Source organism: Myotis nattereri (assembly GCF_964212035.1).
Source record: "Myotis nattereri genome assembly, chromosome: 1".
Lineage (NCBI taxonomy): Eukaryota > Metazoa > Chordata > Mammalia > Chiroptera > Vespertilionidae > Myotis > Myotis nattereri.
This window is the reverse complement of record NC_138075.1, coordinates 76,853,869-76,870,895: the sequence shown is the minus strand read 5'-3', so window position 1 is coordinate 76,870,895 and position 17,027 is coordinate 76,853,869. Positions and strand designations below refer to the sequence as shown.

At 42.2% G+C, this 17,027-nt stretch overlaps 1 protein-coding gene across 1 annotated transcript; it reads left to right on the top strand.

The window, feature by feature from the left end:
• The first annotated feature begins 1,786 nt into the window (after positions 1-1,786).
• Positions 1,787-16,923, top strand: METTL3 (methyltransferase 3, N6-adenosine-methyltransferase complex catalytic subunit). The gene is made up of 11 exons (XM_081095976.1): positions 1,787-2,030; positions 10,904-11,118; positions 11,208-11,609; positions 12,427-12,602; positions 13,919-14,135; positions 14,361-14,548; positions 14,921-14,959; positions 15,126-15,234; positions 15,356-15,421; positions 15,592-15,704; positions 16,699-16,923. Exons 1-11 carry the CDS (start codon positions 1,931-1,933, stop codon positions 16,808-16,810), a joined length of 1,737 nt encoding a protein of 578 aa, XP_080952102.1. The 5' UTR covers positions 1,787-1,930; the 3' UTR covers positions 16,811-16,923.
• Positions 16,924-17,027: the final 104 nt, after the last annotated feature.

Genomic DNA, 17,027 nt, shown 5'->3' with positions numbered 1-17,027 from the left:
TTAAAAAAGGAGTTCTTACCATTTGCAACAGCACGGATGGAACTGGAGAGCATTATGCTAAATGAAATAAGCCAGTCAGAGAAAGATAAATATCACATGATCTCACTCATTTATGGAATATAATGAACAACATAAACTGATGAACAAAAACAGATCCAGAGACAGTGAAGCATCGATCAGACCGTCAAAACCTCAGAGGGAAGATAAGGGAGGGCGGGGGTAAGGGGGAGAGATCAACTAAAGGACTTATATGCAAGCATATAGGCCTAACCAATGGACACACACAACAGAGGGCATGAGTGGGAAGGATGGGGGGTAATGTGGGGATAAGGACACACGTGTAAAAACTTAATTAATAAAAATTTTTTTTAAAAAAGATCAAAGTATCAGAATATGGGTATTATCTCCAAAATTGAGTGAAGCATATGGAAAGACATAAATAAAGCCAATAATTTTAATTGTAAACTAGGACAAGAAAATAATTGTTAAGTATAACAATCTTGCTTTATAATTATAAATGGGGATTTAGTGCAACACAAATAAAAACTGAATGATCCATGTTATTAAAACACACTTTTTATTCTAATTTTAAATCAGAAATTATTATGCTGATTTTACCTAAAAATTATATTGAAACAGTAATCGGATAAAAGGAAAAGTTTAACATTGCCTAATATTGCACTAGTAATTTATGTACAAATACCTGTTAAATACTCACCGGGCGTTACAAATGTAATTAGCATTGCAGGCAATTATGGATGATGCAACTGAAACTAGTACCATGTTATATTACTTGCTTTTAAAATAAAATTGTAGGTGAGCGCCAAAGATTCAGTCAGGGCTATACCTGCTGTGCAGAAACATTTATATATATATATTCATTGATTTCAGAGAGGAAGGGAGAGGGATAGAAAGATAGAAACATCAAAGATGAGAAACAATCATTGATTGGCTGCCCCCTACTTGCCCCCTACTGGGGGTCGACCCGGCAACCCAGGCATGTGCCCTTGACTGGAATCAAACCTGGGACCCCTCAGTTCACAGGCTGACACTCTATCCACTGAGCCAAACCAGCCAGAAACATTTCATACAGCAGGCCTAAGACTGCTATCCTTAGAAAGTCCTGCTTAAATGGATACCCTACAGTTGGTGTCTGAAAACCTGAATCCGAGCAGGGTTTTCACATTTTCCTAACTGATAATTGAGGCTCCCTGTGCCGAAACACTTTGCACAACCAATGGGGCTCATGTTGAACACTTGCTTTCCTTCTGGGAATCTGGAAGTTTGGTGCATGCTATGGGGAAGATGCCCATGTGACTATAGTGCCATAAATCCTTGGCACTGAGTCTAACCGGACTGGTAGGCGACATAGTTCACATGAGTTGTCAGAATTTGACACTGGAATAATGAAGACCTGGTAACTCCTCAGGGAGAGGACTCTTGGAAGCTTGTGCCTGGTGTCCTCCACCCTTTATCACACACAAACCTTTTCTCTTGGCTGATTTTACTTTGGTCTTTCACTGTAATAAATCTCAGGTATGAGCGCGCGCGCACACGCGCGCACACACACACACACACACACACACACACACAGACTAATCTTATATTCAACATGGCCGCATGCGCGCCTATCAGCAACATGGTCGCTCTGCCAGGCACCAAGATGGCGACCACAGCCTCACTGCACCCGGAAGCACCGGAGAGCGCCAATAAGAAAACATCCGCTCTCCTGCCAACACTTAAGATGGCTCCTGTTTCAGCGTCAAAGCTGCGCGAAACCGGAAGTGGCTTTTCATTTAGCGCAACACCGGTACCTCGTTCCGTTTAGCCTTGAGGTGTCCGTGTGAGAATTAGATTTTCCCGGAGCTTCAACTGGGAGGTGCTAGTCTCCCGCGCCTGATTCGAGACTTGTCCAGGCTGGGAGACAAGGATGTCGGACACGTGGAGCTCTATCCAGGCCCACAAAAAGCAGCTGGACTCGCTGCGGGAGAGGCTGCAGCGGAGGCGGAAGCAGGACTCGGGGCACTTGGGTGAGGCGCGTGTCTCCGGCCGGTGCTTAGCCGGGATGGGAGGGAGGGGACCTGGAGAGAAAGACAGCTCCCGAGTGGAAGCCCTTCTCCAAGTGGCTGTTTCTTTAACGCCTCCTGCATTGGTGCTCCCTCTCTCGCCTCAGCAGCACAGACATTCGCCTTCCTGCAAGGAGTCGAGGTTCCCACCCGGGCGTCGGGTCGCTCCGTTCGCTTTCCCGGCCCTGACGCCCGGGCCCCGTGCCCCACCTGCCTGGTTCCCCTTAAGTCCCCAAGAGGCCCCGTGTGCTAGGCCCCCGGCCCCGTTCCTTGGCGCAGAACGTCCTCCTTCCTGTTGCTCCCGCGGCGTGTTGTTCTCCCCGAGGTTCTGGTGACTGGTGTGTAGGGGCCTTTTCTTGGCGACTGTGGGCACAGTGAGAGCAAGCACTGGGCCTGGTGATCCATGGTGCCCATTTCAGTGCCCTCACAGAGTTGGTGTAGCGCAGTCAGCCGAGGAACTGGCATTGTTTCAGGCACTTACACACGGAGCAGGAATCTGAAAGCATTCGTTTTGGGTTTGTTTTTTAATTCCCCCAGCCCTGCTTCAGTGTCACAGTGGTAAAACGAAGGAACCTCACCACCCATTCCCAGTACAGTCTCTGAATTACCTAAGGCAGGTCAATGATAAAAGCTCTACAAGAAGAGCGAATCTCTGTACCACTACTGTGGTAGGTTATGCCAGTGTTTCTCAGGATATTCAAATCCATCACTAAATCTTGTCTTAACATATTCAGGACCATGCACACATTCTGGCCCTTGGAACTGGATGCCCTGGCAGGACTCTCACACCATAATAAATAAATATCTATTGAGTCAGTGTGCATGAGTGCAGTTAGACAAAATAAGTGTGACATTGACCATGCTCTCAAGGAATCTGAAATGTAGTTGGGGATAAAGGGTATGATACATGTAAAATGTCCACAAGAGTGCAGTGAGAGGAGAACTAACAAGAGTTGGTTTAGTCAGTGAAGGCATTATGGAGAGGTTGACTCTTGGAATTATTTTTTAACATTTAATCACATTTATTTGTTTGTTTGTTTGTTTTTGTTAATCCTCACCCGAGAATATTTTTCCATTGATTTTTAGGGAGAATGGGAGAGAGAGGGAAAGAGAGAGAGAAACATCTATGTGAGAGAAAGGGCCCTGGCGGGAGAAGCCTGCAACCAAGGTACCTGCCCTTGACCAGAATCAAACCCGGGACCCTTTGGTCCACAGGCTGATGCTTTATCCACTGAGCCAAACTGGCTAGGGCTGGAATTTAGTTTTGAGGGCTATATTGTACTTAGATAATTAAAAAAGAAGTTAAGAGGGTAGGGTGAGTGGAGGAAGAAGTGCAAGTCATATCGTCAGGGATTAATTAGTAGTCAAGTATTGGAGTAGTTACTGAATTACCCAAGAGGCAGACTTTCTTTTCTTGGTATATAACTTAAGTTTTTGACCTCTTGTAGATCAGTTTTCTGGTTTGTTTTTTTCTTATTCTTTGGGTTCCTCTGTTTCTGAGCCTTTTATATTTGCATATCAATTTATTTTTTGTTTTATTTATTTTTTATTTTATTGATTTTTGGAGAGGGAGAGAGATAGAAACATCAATGATGAGAGAGAATCATTGATTGGCTGCCTCCTGCATACCCCACACTGGGGATCGAGCCTGCAACCCAGGCATGTGCCCTTGACCAGAATTGAACCTGGGACCCTTCAGTCCGCAGGCTGATGCTCTAACTACTGAGCCATGCTGGTCAGGCGACATGCATATCAATTTTAGATAGAAAATATAACAATTACATCACTATCATAGACAAATGACCCATTGCTTCTTTTATTTTTTAATTACTGATTTTAGAGAGAGAGAGAGAGAGAGGAAGGGAGAGAGAGAGAAACATTGATTTGTTCCACTTATTTATGCATTCATTGGTTGATTCTTGTATGTGCCCTGACCAGGGATTGAAACTACAACCTTAGTTTATCAGATAATGCTCTAACCAACTGAACTACCTAGCTTGGGTCCCCAATTGCTTCTTAATTTATTATAGACTCCTATAACTGGAATTAAAGTATTTCATCAACTTTTTCAAAAACAGCATTCTGGAAGGATATGATTTGAGGCATTTCTACTATATACATATGTTATATGTATATATATGCGTTCCTGAAAAACTTTGCTTTCTGCAAAAGCCTGCATTAAAAATAGCAGGGTTTTCCCTGGCGAGTTGCTCAATGGTTAGAGTATTGGCTGAAGGATCTCTGGTTTGATTCCTGGTCAAGGCACGTACCTCAGTTGCAGATTCATACCTGGCCCTTATCAGGGCACATGTAGGAGGCAACCAATTGATGTGTCTCTCACATCGCTGTTTCTCTCTGTCTCTTCTCCTCCCTTCCACTCTCTCTAAAAATCAATGGGAAAATATCCTTGGGTGAAGATTAACAAAAACATGTGGTTCATTTTACAGACTTATTGCTCCCTTTAATAAAAATTATACATTGCTCAAAGAAGATCTAAATTTGGTTACTAACTGGAGAAAGTAAAATGTTTATGTGATTTCATTCTCCATAGTATCAGTAGGTTTAATTATAAAAAAAAACGCTTTCGCCCTAGCTGGTTTGGCTCAGTGGATAGAGCTTTGGCCTGTGGACTGGAGGGCCCCAGGTTCGATTCCAGTCAAGGGCATGTACCTTGGTTGCGGGAACATTCCCAGTAGGGGGTGTGCAGGAGGCAGCTGATCGGTAATTCTCTCTCATCGATGTTTCTAACTCTCTATCCCTCTCCCTTCCTCTCTGTAAAAAAAAAAAAAATCGATCAAATATATTTAAAAAAACAAAAACATTTTCCTTAGCACACAATGGAGTATACAGATGTTGTATTATAAAAATGTACACCTGAAACTTGTATGTTATTAACCAACTAGAGTCCTGGTGCATGAAATTCATGCACTGAGGGTGGGGTGTCCCTCAGCCCAGCCTGCACCCTCTCACAATCCAGCACCCTTTGGGGGATGTCTGACTGCCAGTGTGTGCCCGATCCTGCAGGACAGTGTTAAAGGCTGTTTCTGACTAATTTGATCAAGCAAAGACTCAAAGCCTCCAGATACTGCCTCTGTCTACAGCAGTGGTTCTCAACCTTGGCTGCACATTAGAATCACCTGGGAATCTTTTTTAAATCCTGGTTTCTGGGCCTCATCCTCCAGAAATTCTGTTTCTTTGTTACTAATGTTGTGGCCCCACCCCATAACAAAGAAACAGAATTTCTGGAGGATGAGGCCCAGAAATCAGGATTTTTTTATTTTTATTTTTTTATATATTTTTTTAATTTATATTTATTTTTATTTTTATTTTTTTTAGGATTTTTTAAAAAAAATATATTTTATTGATTTTTTACAGAGAGGAAGGGAAAGGGATAGAGAGTTAGAAACATCGATGAGAGAGAAACATCGATCAGCTGCCTCCCGCACACCCGCCACTGGGGATGTGCCCGCAACCAAGGTACATGCCCTTGACCAGAATTGAACCTGGGACCCTTCAGTCCGCAGGCCGACGCTCTATCCACTGAGCCAAACCAGCTAGGGCCAGAAATCAGGATTTTAAAAAAGATTCCCAGGTGATACTAATGTGCAGCCAAGGTTGAGAACCACTGGTCTACAGACTAATAGGATTCCAATTTGAATTGCCCCAATTATCCTCAGGAGTGGTGAGGGTTTTTTCCACAGAGTGGGGCAGTTGTTTTCTGCCTGGAGGCTAATTGTTACTTTTAATCTCTTAAGTGGCCTCAGGGCAAGGTGTTTTCCAGTAGGGTATGTCAACTGTCTTCCCCCCAGGCAAGGCAGATGTCTATGTGGGAAAGATGTCCTCCGCTGTGTGAGGGAATGGCTCAGCCCAGGAAACCTGGGGTGTCTGCCTTCTGAGTTCTATCCCCCAAGTCCCCAGTCCTGGGTTCTGCTCTCACAGCTCCAGTCCACTTCACCCTCCCTCTGCCAGAGCACAAGGTGGGTGGCCCCACAGGGAATTTTTGTGCACTGGCCCTTTAAGAGGGTGCCTGGACTTCCAGCTGCCACCCCTGGCAGACAGCACCCCACTGCTTTTCACAGCTAGATGTTTTGTGGGTATCCTCCTCAGTTTGGTGCTCTCTGCTGGGGAGCCCAGCTTCGGGCTTAGGTCCCAGGGTTCTCAGTGGCACCCCTCCCCCCGGGCTGAGATATCTCTCCAGGACTTCAGTTGCCTTCTGTGGGTGTCTGGCCAGCCCTTTCGCGCCTCCGCCCCTCCTACCAGTCTCTATGTGGTGGGTCTCCACCTTCGGTCCTTGGGTATCAGGGTTCTCTCCTGTGAGTTTTCTGTTGATTATTCAGGAAGCCTTTCCGTATTTCAGTTGTAATTCCAGTTTGTTCCTGGGAGCATGTCTGTGCAACATCTTCCTACTCTGCTGCCATTTTTTTTTAATATATTTTATTGATTTTTTACAGAGAGGAAGGGAGAGAGATAGAGAGTTAGAAACATCAATGAGAGAGAAACATCGATCAGCTGCCTCCTGCACATCTCCTACTGGGGATGTGCCCGCAACCCAGGTACATGCCCTTGACCAGAATCAAACCTGGGACCTTTCAGTCCACAGGCCGACGCTCTATCCACTGAGCCAAACCGGTTTCGGCTCTGCTGCCATTTTTAATCTCCCCTGATGGCTTTCTTATCCCTCAACGTCATTTGAAGTCTTACATTGCTGCCCTCAGCTCATTTGCTTTATTTCCAATTTTTTTTTTACTGAGAGTTTCCTGTCTAGATTCCATGTAGTCTAATTTAGAAATAGCAAATAACATTTGCATGAAAAGTTGGTAGGAAAGAAATTGAGAGGATTAACATCTAACCAAATTTATACATTGTTATTTTAAATGTTTGTGGTGTTTTTTGTTTTTGTTGTTATTCCTCACTAGAGAGTGAGGGTACTTTTCCCATTGATTTTTTTTAGCGACTGGAAGGGAGGGGGTAAGAGGGGAGAGAGGAAAGAGAGAAATATTGACATAAGGACATGAGAGAGTGAGAAAGACACACTGATCCGATGCTTTCTGCATGTGCCCTGACCAGGGCCGGTGGTTGAACCTGCAACCCAGGTACCTGCCCTTGACAGGGAATTGAACTTGAGCCCCTCTGGGCAACAATAACCACTGAGAAACACCAGCCAGGGCTATATATTGTTATTTTAAATATAATAGCAGTTATAATAATGTCAAATGGGTTACTTTTTTTATGTGAACTGCTAGCTCTTGACTTCATTTAAAATAAAGTTAATAGAGAACTTTATCATAAAAATAATGTGGTATTATTATATATTTAAGCCAAGTGTCTGAAGAACCATTTTTTTTTGTGGCAGTAATGAAAAATAATATGGTAGTGAATAAGTATGTTCCCAAACAGAATTTTGATTAGATTAAATTAATAAGAATTTTTTTCAGAGCGAAAGTCACTTTTTAAAAAATTGATTTTAGAGAGAGAGAGAGAAGAGAGAGAGACATCAGTTTGCTTTTCCTTCTATTCATGCACCTGTTAGTTGATTCCTGTATGTGCCCTGACCAGGGATTGAACCCAAGAGAACTTCGGCACTTCAGGACAACGCTTCAATCAAGTGAGCTACCCAGCCAGGGCAATAAGTGTTTTTGAGCTCTGGCTAGTGTGGCTCAGTTGGTTGAACATCATCCCATGCACCAAAAAGTCACCGGTTTGATTCCTGGTCAGGGTACATGCACAGGTTTCAGGTTCAACAGGAGGCAGCTGATTGATGTATCTCTCTCACATCGATGTATCTCTCTCCTCCCTCTCTATTAATTTATATTTTTTAAAGAATGTTTTGGCCCTGGCTGGTTTGGCTCAGTGGATAGCGTGTTGGCCTGTGGACTGAAGGGTCCCAGGTTCAATTCCAGTCAGGGACACAGGCCCGGGTTGTGGGCTCGGTTCCTAGTTGGGGGCGTGCAGGAGGCAACCGATCAATGATTTTCTCTCATCATTGATGTTTCTTTCTCTCTCCCCATCTCCCTTCCTCTCTGAAATCAATAAAAAAAATATTTTTTTAAAAAACAAAGACCAACCCCATAAGTCTCTAATTTGTACTTATATAAAAATAAATAAATAAAAAGGTCAGTATCTATCTATATAAAAACCCAGTGACCATTATGGCAGAATGAGCAGACGACCGGTTGCTATGACGCACACTGACCACCGGGGGGCAGACGCTCAATGCAGGGCTCATGGCTGGCCAGCACTAAGGGGTGATGAGCCAAGCAGCTAGGAGCGAGCAGGCAGGTGGTTAGGAGTAAGGGGTCCCGGATTGCAAGAGGGCGCAGGCCGGGCTGAGGGACCCCCTCTTCCCCCCTTCCACCCCCCTCGTGCCTGAATGCATCGGGCCTCTAGTTATATATAAAACAATTTGTGGATGCGATGCCTGAAATCCTCATTTTAAAGCACCTTGTACTTTTTTTTTTGTTTTGCCTTAATGAAATTTATCATTGATTATTCTTAGTTGGGTTGCTTAAGAAATTTTTGGAGCCAGTCACAAAAAGGTAAATACTGTATGATTGCACTTCTATGAAGTATCTAGACTAGAGTATTCAAATTCAAAGAAAGAGAAATCAGAATGCAGTTGTTAGGGGCTAGGGGATGTTGCTGCTAAATGGATACAGAGTTTCATTTGTGCAAGGTGAAAAAATTCAATTTGACTGTACTTAACACTACTGAACTGTACAGTTAGAAATGGCTAAGGTGATCAATTTTATGTGTGCTTTACTGCAACTTGATAAAAAAATCAACCACATTCAAAACTTAAAAAAATTAAATAGAAGATTGTAAATGTATTAGATTATTGAAAAAAGAAATCTTATATAATAAAGATTGACCATCATGCCCTAAAAAAAAAAAAAAAGAAAAGAAATTTTTGTTTACTTTAAAAGAATTTTATACTTGATAAAAAAAAATCAGTTTGATCCTAGTGTAAAATATAATAGGGGTATTTTAGCTCAAATTTATTACATTTGTAGAATTTCTGAATTGCAAGGGATTTCAGTAGTCACCAAATCAGTCCTGTTCAATGCAGGAATTTTACCTATAGTTTTTCAAGTAAGCTAAGTAGTAACTGTCACTTACATTTAATATATATTTTTAGCTTAAGTCAGTTGCTCTCAAACTCTTTCTCATCCTGACCTTCAAAGTGCTTCCATGACTCTTCCATGTGCATAACACCTTTTTGCCACAAGGAACTTTTATCAGTTCATCTGAGTTCTAGTTAAGATTCAGCAGAACATAAAGGAATTATAAGTAATCAAGGTGAAGAAAGTTATGTCAATTATTTAAAATTTGCAGCTAATATGGAATTGTGGAATCTGTTTTCCAAATAGGGTATAACTTATTTTCATAAAATGTTAACTATTCCAGCAAATTGTTTGTTATAGTTCAGCTCTGATGTCCTTGGAATTTCTGAGTCAAATTTTACTAAAGTTAGTTCCATGAGAGTGGAAATTTCCAAGTAATCAAAATATTTTTACATGTAAACTAATGCCTCATTTATACCTTATAATATTTAATTTAACAGAATTCCAGGATAGGTCCAGAGTTTAATATTTCATCTGGCCCTGGCTGGTGTGGCTCAGTTGGTTGGGAGTGGTCCCACACACCAAAAGCTTGCCTGTTCAACCAGTTCAGGGTGTGCAGGAGGCAGCTGATGTGCCATTCTCACATCGATATTTCTCTCTCCCTTTCCCTTCCTCTCTTTCTAAAAATCAATAAAAATAGATTTGTTTGGTTTTTGTTTCTTGTTAATCCTTACATGAGGATATTTTTCCATTGATTTTTAGGGATAGTGGAAGAGAAAGGGAAAAACAGAGAGAAACATTGATGTGAGAGAAACACATCGACTGGTTGCCTCCGACCAGGGCCAGGATCTGAGGAGCCTGCAACCAAGGTACGTGCCCTTGACCGGAATCGAACCCAGGACCCATTGGTCCGCAGGCAGATGCTCTATCCACTGAGCCAAACCGGCTAGGGCAAAAATAGATTTTAAAAAAAGTACAGTCAGGAAATATTTTGTGACTAGGCTTCAGCAAAGTTTTATAAGATTTTTATGTTTGATGTTAAAGGTCCCATTATTCTAACCTCTAACACTGTCATTTTGTATATCTTCTGATGTCTAGTGGCCTTAATTCATAAACATTTAAACTCCATTCCTCAGAGAGATTTTATCATAGTTTAGGTTATTGAAAATATTTCTGGCTTTTAGATTCAGGTTGATTATATCAGTTGTCACTTAGAATAGCTTGAATGGAGTTGGTATGGACATTTAAATCTACCATGCTGCTCATTTTCTATAAAGTACATGAAGGACAAGGAATTATGAAAACTTTCATTCAATAGAGAAAAAGTAAGCTCTTCCCAGAAAATTGAGGATTATCCTGGCAAAGCAGTGAATGAAAGCTTAAATATGTGTGAGGAAAAGTTATCTAGTGCTAAATTTGGTCGGAGGATTTCCCGCATGAAAGAACTGTGTACTGTGAATGCTGGAGAATTTGACTCCCGAGGAATATATAGGCTGGCAGTGGTTGCCCCTTTTTTAAAAATATATACATACATATATATATATATATATTGATTTCAGAGAGGAAGGGAGAGGGAGAGATAGAAACATCAATGAGAGAGAATCGTCGATCGGCTGCCTTCTGCATGCCCCACACTGGGGATGGAGCCGGAAACCCGGGCATGTGCCCTTGACCAGACTCGAACCTGGGACCCTTCATTCTACAGGCTGATGCTCTATCTACTGAGCCAAACCAGCCAGGGCACCGTTTTTCAGTATATATTCTCTTCATTCCTAGATCTACGGAATCCAGAGGCAGCACTGTCTCCAACTTTCCGCAGTGACAGCCCAGTGCCTACTGTACCCACTTCTGGTGGCTCCAAGTCCAGCACAGCTTCAGTTCCTGAATTAGCTACAGACCCTGAACTGGAGAAGAAGTTGCTACACCATCTCTCTGATCTATCCCTAACATTGCCTACTGATGCTGTGTCCATCTGTCTTGCCATCTCCACGGTAATGACCTGATAAGACAGGGTTGGGATCTACCACTTCTTTTCTTCAGTTCATGGTCAGTGTCTTACTGCTTTCTCCTCCTTCCCTAGCCAGATGCCCCTGCTACTCAAGAAGGGGTGGAAAGCCTCCTACAGAAGTTTGCAGCTCAGGAGTTGATTGAGGTAAAGCGAGGTCTCCTACAAGATGATGCAAATCCTACTCTTGTGACCTATGCTGATCATTCCAAGCTCTCTGCCATGATGGTCGCTGTTGCAGAAAAGGGCTCTGGGGAGGTAACAGGGTCTATCACAGGTCAGAAGCGGCGTGCAGAACAGGACTCGACCACAGTAGCTGCCTTTGCTAGCTCTTTGGCCTCTGGTCTGGCTTCTTCAGCATCAGAAACAGCCAAGGAGCCAACCAAGAAATCAAGGAAACATGCTGCCTCAGATGTTGACCTGGAGATAGAAAGCCTTCTGAACCAACAGTCTACTAAAGAACAACAGAGCAAGAAGGTAGGGGCACATGGAAATGTTTTCATACATATACTTGGGATTATAACTTTGGTTGAGAGGAATTTACCCCTGGCACAAGGAGCAATTCTTATAATTGAAGGTTTAGAACAGTGGTTCTCAACAGGGGATGATTTTGCCTTCCTCCCTCCTTACAGAGGACATTTGGCAATGTCTGGAGACATTTTTGGTTGTCTCAATACAGGGGAGTGCTACAGGCATCTAGTGGGTAGAGGCAAGGGATACTGCTAAACATCCTACAGTCATAGTAGGACAACCCCCATACAACAAAGAATTATCCAGCCCTAAATGTTAATAATGTCAATGTTAGAAATTCGGATTTAGAGAATCTTTGTTATTGGATCTGTTTGGAAGAATCATAAGATCAAGGTCAGGGGAATCCAGTTCTGGCTGGGTAGCTCAGTTGGTTAGAGCAGTGTCCTAATACACCAAAGTTGTGGGTTCAGTCCCTAGTCAGGGCACATACAAGAACTTGGTTTATATCAATTAGCCTATGGTAAAATTAGTTATACATTTTTTCACTTAAAGTTACAAAACCTATCAACAATGTTGAAGACTTTACTGTATAGTGGTTCTTGGTATAAGTAATGGAACCACATGAGTTCTCTCCATTTGCTACTTCTAGGTGTGTGAATTTGACAAGTTAAATTGACAGTAGAGTTCATTGTGCCTTGGTTCAGTACCTAACGTAAGTGGTTTTGGTGGGCATTACAGGTATTATCAAGTAGAATTTACACAGGTGGTTTAAGGCTAATTTTACCTACAAACCCTGTTAAGTCCAAAGCTTCTTCTGTCATAGGTCAGTCAGGAGATTCTAGAGCTATTAAATACTACAACAGCCAAGGAACAATCCATTGTCGAAAAGTTTCGGTCACGAGGTCGGGCCCAAGTGCAAGAGTTCTGTGACTATGGAACCAAGGAGGAGTGCATGAAAGCCAGTGATGCTGATCGGCCCTGTCGCAAGCTGCACTTCAGGTCTCTTGAGAGGGAGAGAGGTGGGATGGGTCTCCTAGAAATAGTCATTCCTTTTCAGCATGTTGCTTCCAATCATTGGGATTATGTATTTAATCCTGTTATTAAATGGTTTTCCTATGTCCTGGGCAGCATGGCTCAGCAGTTGAATATCGTCGACCTTTGAACCAGGAGATCACCGTCAGGGCACATGTCCAGGATTGCATGCTTAATCCCCAGTACGGGGCGTGCAGGAGGCAGCTGATCAATGATTCTCTCATTGATGTCTATCTCTCTCTCCCTCTTTATCTCTGAAATCAATAAAATTATATTTGAAAAAGAAAAAGGTTTCAATAGTTTGTCAAAGACCTCCAGATTCTGAAAGTATACTTTTTAAAAATTATGTTTTATTTTTAGAGAGGGAGAGGGATAGATAGATAGAAATGATGAGAGAGAAACATCATCTATTGGCCGCCTCCTGCACGCTTCCTGCTGGGGATCAAGCCTGCACCCCAGGCATGTGCCCTGACTGGGAATTGAACCGGTGACCTCTTGGTTTCTGGGTCATGCTCAACCTCTGAGCCACACCAGCTGGGCTGAAAGTATACTTTTAGAAGTAGTGTTCTGTGGGAGGAATACAGGCTGGACTCCCAAATAAATGCAAGTGTGTGGGGTTTATTTTGTTGTTTTTTTAATCTTCACCCAATGGTATTTTCCCACTGATCTTTAGAGAAAGTGGAAAAGAGAGGGAAAGACAGGGAGAAATATTGATGTGAGAGAAACACCGATTGGTTGCCTCCTGCACGTGCCCTGCCCAGGGTCCAGGCTGGGGAGGAGCCTGTAACCCAACCGAGGTATGTGCTCTTGACTGGAATTGAACCCAGGACTTGTTGGTCTGCAGGCCGATATTCTATCCACTGAGCCAAACTGGCCAGGGCCACGTATGTGTTTTTTTAATGCTCCTTTCTTGCAATAGCAAGGCACTTCTATCTCTGAGCCCCAGTGCAAGTTAAAGTTCTTTGGAAGGAAGATTATCTTAGGAGAAACAGGATTCTGGGCTCTTAGGTCAGTGTTATACTGCTCTAACCAGCAAGCCCTTTCTTCTTTCCTGTCATAAGCAAGTTATGTCTTTGCTCAGAGAGGAATTAAAACTCTTCATTAGTGTGAATTACGGATTTTCATGTCCCCTGGCCTCCCCCTTCCCTGAAAACTCTTGAAGGAAGCTCTAACAATAGAGAAAATTGGTAGATAGGAAATTGTGAAACAATTTGTTACTTGAACTGTTGGCTCTGACTGTGGAACACTATCTTGATTCTGATTTTATCTTTTTATTTCCCCAGGAGAATCATCAATAAACACACTGATGAGTCATTAGGTGACTGCTCTTTCCTTAATACATGTTTCCACATGGATACCTGCAAATATGTTCACTATGAAATTGATGCTTGCATGGATTCTGAGGCTCCTGGGAGCAAAGATCATACACCAAGCCAGGAGCTTGCTCTCACACAGAGTGTTGGAGGTGATTCCAATGTAGATCGACTCTTCCCACCTCAGGTACCTGTTGGCTAAGAAAACTTACCTCAATTTATGGACTTAATCTGAATAGGGCAGCCATACATGTAGGAAAGCAGGGCATAATTAGCAGTTTGTTTTGCTGATTGGGAATGGAGTGGGATAGATATGCTTAAAAGGGAGTAGGAAAATAGTTGGAAAAGAGGGACTGGGGCCATGAATCTCAGAGTGGAGGAAGGAAAGATGACCAAATACCACCTCATGCAGTGGATCTGTTGTGATATCCGCTACCTGGACGTCAGTATCTTGGGCAAGTTTGCAGTTGTGATGGCTGACCCACCCTGGGATATTCACATGGAGCTGCCCTATGGGACCCTGACAGATGATGAGATGCGCAGGCTCAACATACCAGTACTGCAGGATGATGGCTTTCTCTTCCTCTGGGTCACAGGCAGGTAATGCAGTTCAAAGATGTGTAGTTATGGGCAGGAATAGTACAGAGTGAGTACTGGGTGGGGATAAAATCCTGGGTTTTCCTAGCTGTGCTATTAAGATTGAGTCAGCCTTTTTTTTCCTACTGAGACCTAATGCTTATTTATAACAAATTATACCTTAAGTCCTATTTAACTTTACATTTGTTCCTTGTGAAAGGTAAGGCCACTGAGAATGGATACTGTTTTGTTTTTACATTCTTAAATCATCCTGTTGCCTTAATGGTGTCTTGCATGTAATGATATTCACTGAATATCTACTGAAAACAACACATATCTTGAAGCGAAAGAAAAAACAGGCTTGGAAGTAGCTGTTTAACTCTTTTTTCTTTCTAGGGCCATGGAGTTGGGCAGAGAATGTCTGAACCTCTGGGGGTAAGTGTTGCTTTCCTTTGGGGGAAATACATAATTGCTATAGTTGAGATATCTGTTTATTTCTCCCCGAGTATTCCTGTGATTCCTTACCTCTGTAGAGTAGATGGTACTACTCCTAAACTGTGAAAGCCTGATTAAGGCTCTAGTTCTTTCTTATGCCCCACAGTTATGAACGGGTAGATGAAATTATCTGGGTGAAGACAAATCAGCTGCAACGCATCATTCGGACAGGCCGTACAGGTCACTGGTTGAACCATGGAAAGGAACACTGCTTGGTGAGCAGCAGTGGGGTTCAATTCATTAGGTGGAGCAAAATAGAGGAATTATGTGACTTCTTATTGAGAAAAAGTTCAAATGTAGGGTTTCATAAGGTAATCTGTTCTCTGTGGTGAGCAGGTTGGTGTCAAAGGAAATCCCCAAGGCTTCAACCAGGGTCTGGATTGTGATGTGATCGTAGCTGAGGTATGTGCTTCCCAGGCATCCAACGTTTTCACATTTTAATTGATATTAGTTATTGAGGTCAAGGGTATTCTTGTCCCGAGTTCTCTCATTTGGATCTTAAAACATAAATGGAAAGGGCTAGAATTGCAATCTTGGGTAACTTAAAAGTAGCTAGACCCTTTATTTCCTAGGTTCGTTCTACCAGTCATAAACCAGATGAAATATATGGCATGATTGAGAGACTATCCCCTGGCACTCGCAAGATTGAATTATTTGGACGACCTCACAATGTGCAACCCAACTGGTAAGGTGACCAAAGAACATGTTAGCCCCCATGGGCAAAAGTATTTATAGTCAAGGACATTAGTTAGTAGCGTTTCACATCATATTCCAGTATTCTGTAAATGGGCTTCAGAGGATTCATAAGCCGACTAAGCTTATATTTTATTTTAGACTGTTTTACAGGGTTCTGCAACATTCATTGGAAATCCCATAGGTTTTAGGATTCAAACCACTGTTCTCTAGATTCCACTTTTACAACCTAATGTTATTCCTCAGTTAGTCTATGGTTTTTTAAAAAATATATATTTTATTGATTTTTTACAGAGAGGAAGGGAGAGGGATAGTTAGAAACATCGATGAGAGAGAAACATCGATCAGCTGCCTCCTGCACACCCCTCACTGGTGATGTGCCCTCAATCAAGGTACATGCCCTTGACTGGAATTGAGCCTGGGACCCTTCAGTACGGAGGCCAATGCTCTATCCACTGAGCCAAACCGGTCAGGGTTCTATGGATGTTTTGAATCTTTCCCCTGGTGGTTACTAAGAATCTAATCTGTCAAGAATTTTAATATCTTTCATTCTGTTAGTAGAGCTTTAAAAGACACGCTAATTAATATTTTTAAATTGAATTTATTTGGGTGACATTGGTTCATAAAACCATACAGGTTTTAAGTAAATTCAATTAAAAAAATAAATTTTAAAAAAGTAAATAAGAGACATGCTGCTAGCATTGTACTTATCCAAGGAATACTCACTGGCAGCAACAGCTTTGAAAAGTAGGCCTGGTCAGCCATCAGTTATTAACCCTTAAGTAACACAGATCCTGCCTATTTTACCACCAGATTCTGCCCATTCCTAACCAGTCATGCTTCCACATACTAGTCTATTAAGGTCTTTTAAAAAGAGTATTTGATGAGATGATAGGCAGTCTTAATAAAAGGTATTAGTATTTTAACAATATTAAGCCTTTTAATTCCAGGAATTTTGGTTTGCCCCATCTTTCCCCTTGCTTCAGGATCACCCTTGGAAACCAACTGGATGGGATCCACCTACTAGATCCAGATGTGGTTGCCCGGTTCAAGCAACGGTATCCAGATGGTATCATCTCTAAACCTAAAAATCTATAGAAGCACTTCCTCACAGAACTAAGCATCCATAGATATGGCTCTGTAGGCTGCATCTAAAGAGTAATATTTGTACCATAACTTTTTTTATTATTTAAATAAAAGTTTGTATCTCAGTAGGGATTCTGAGGTCAAATTTTGGCTTTGCCACTTAACAGTGTGTGAACTCATGTAACTCATCCCTCAGTATGATTCCTGATCATGTAAACTGGAAATATTA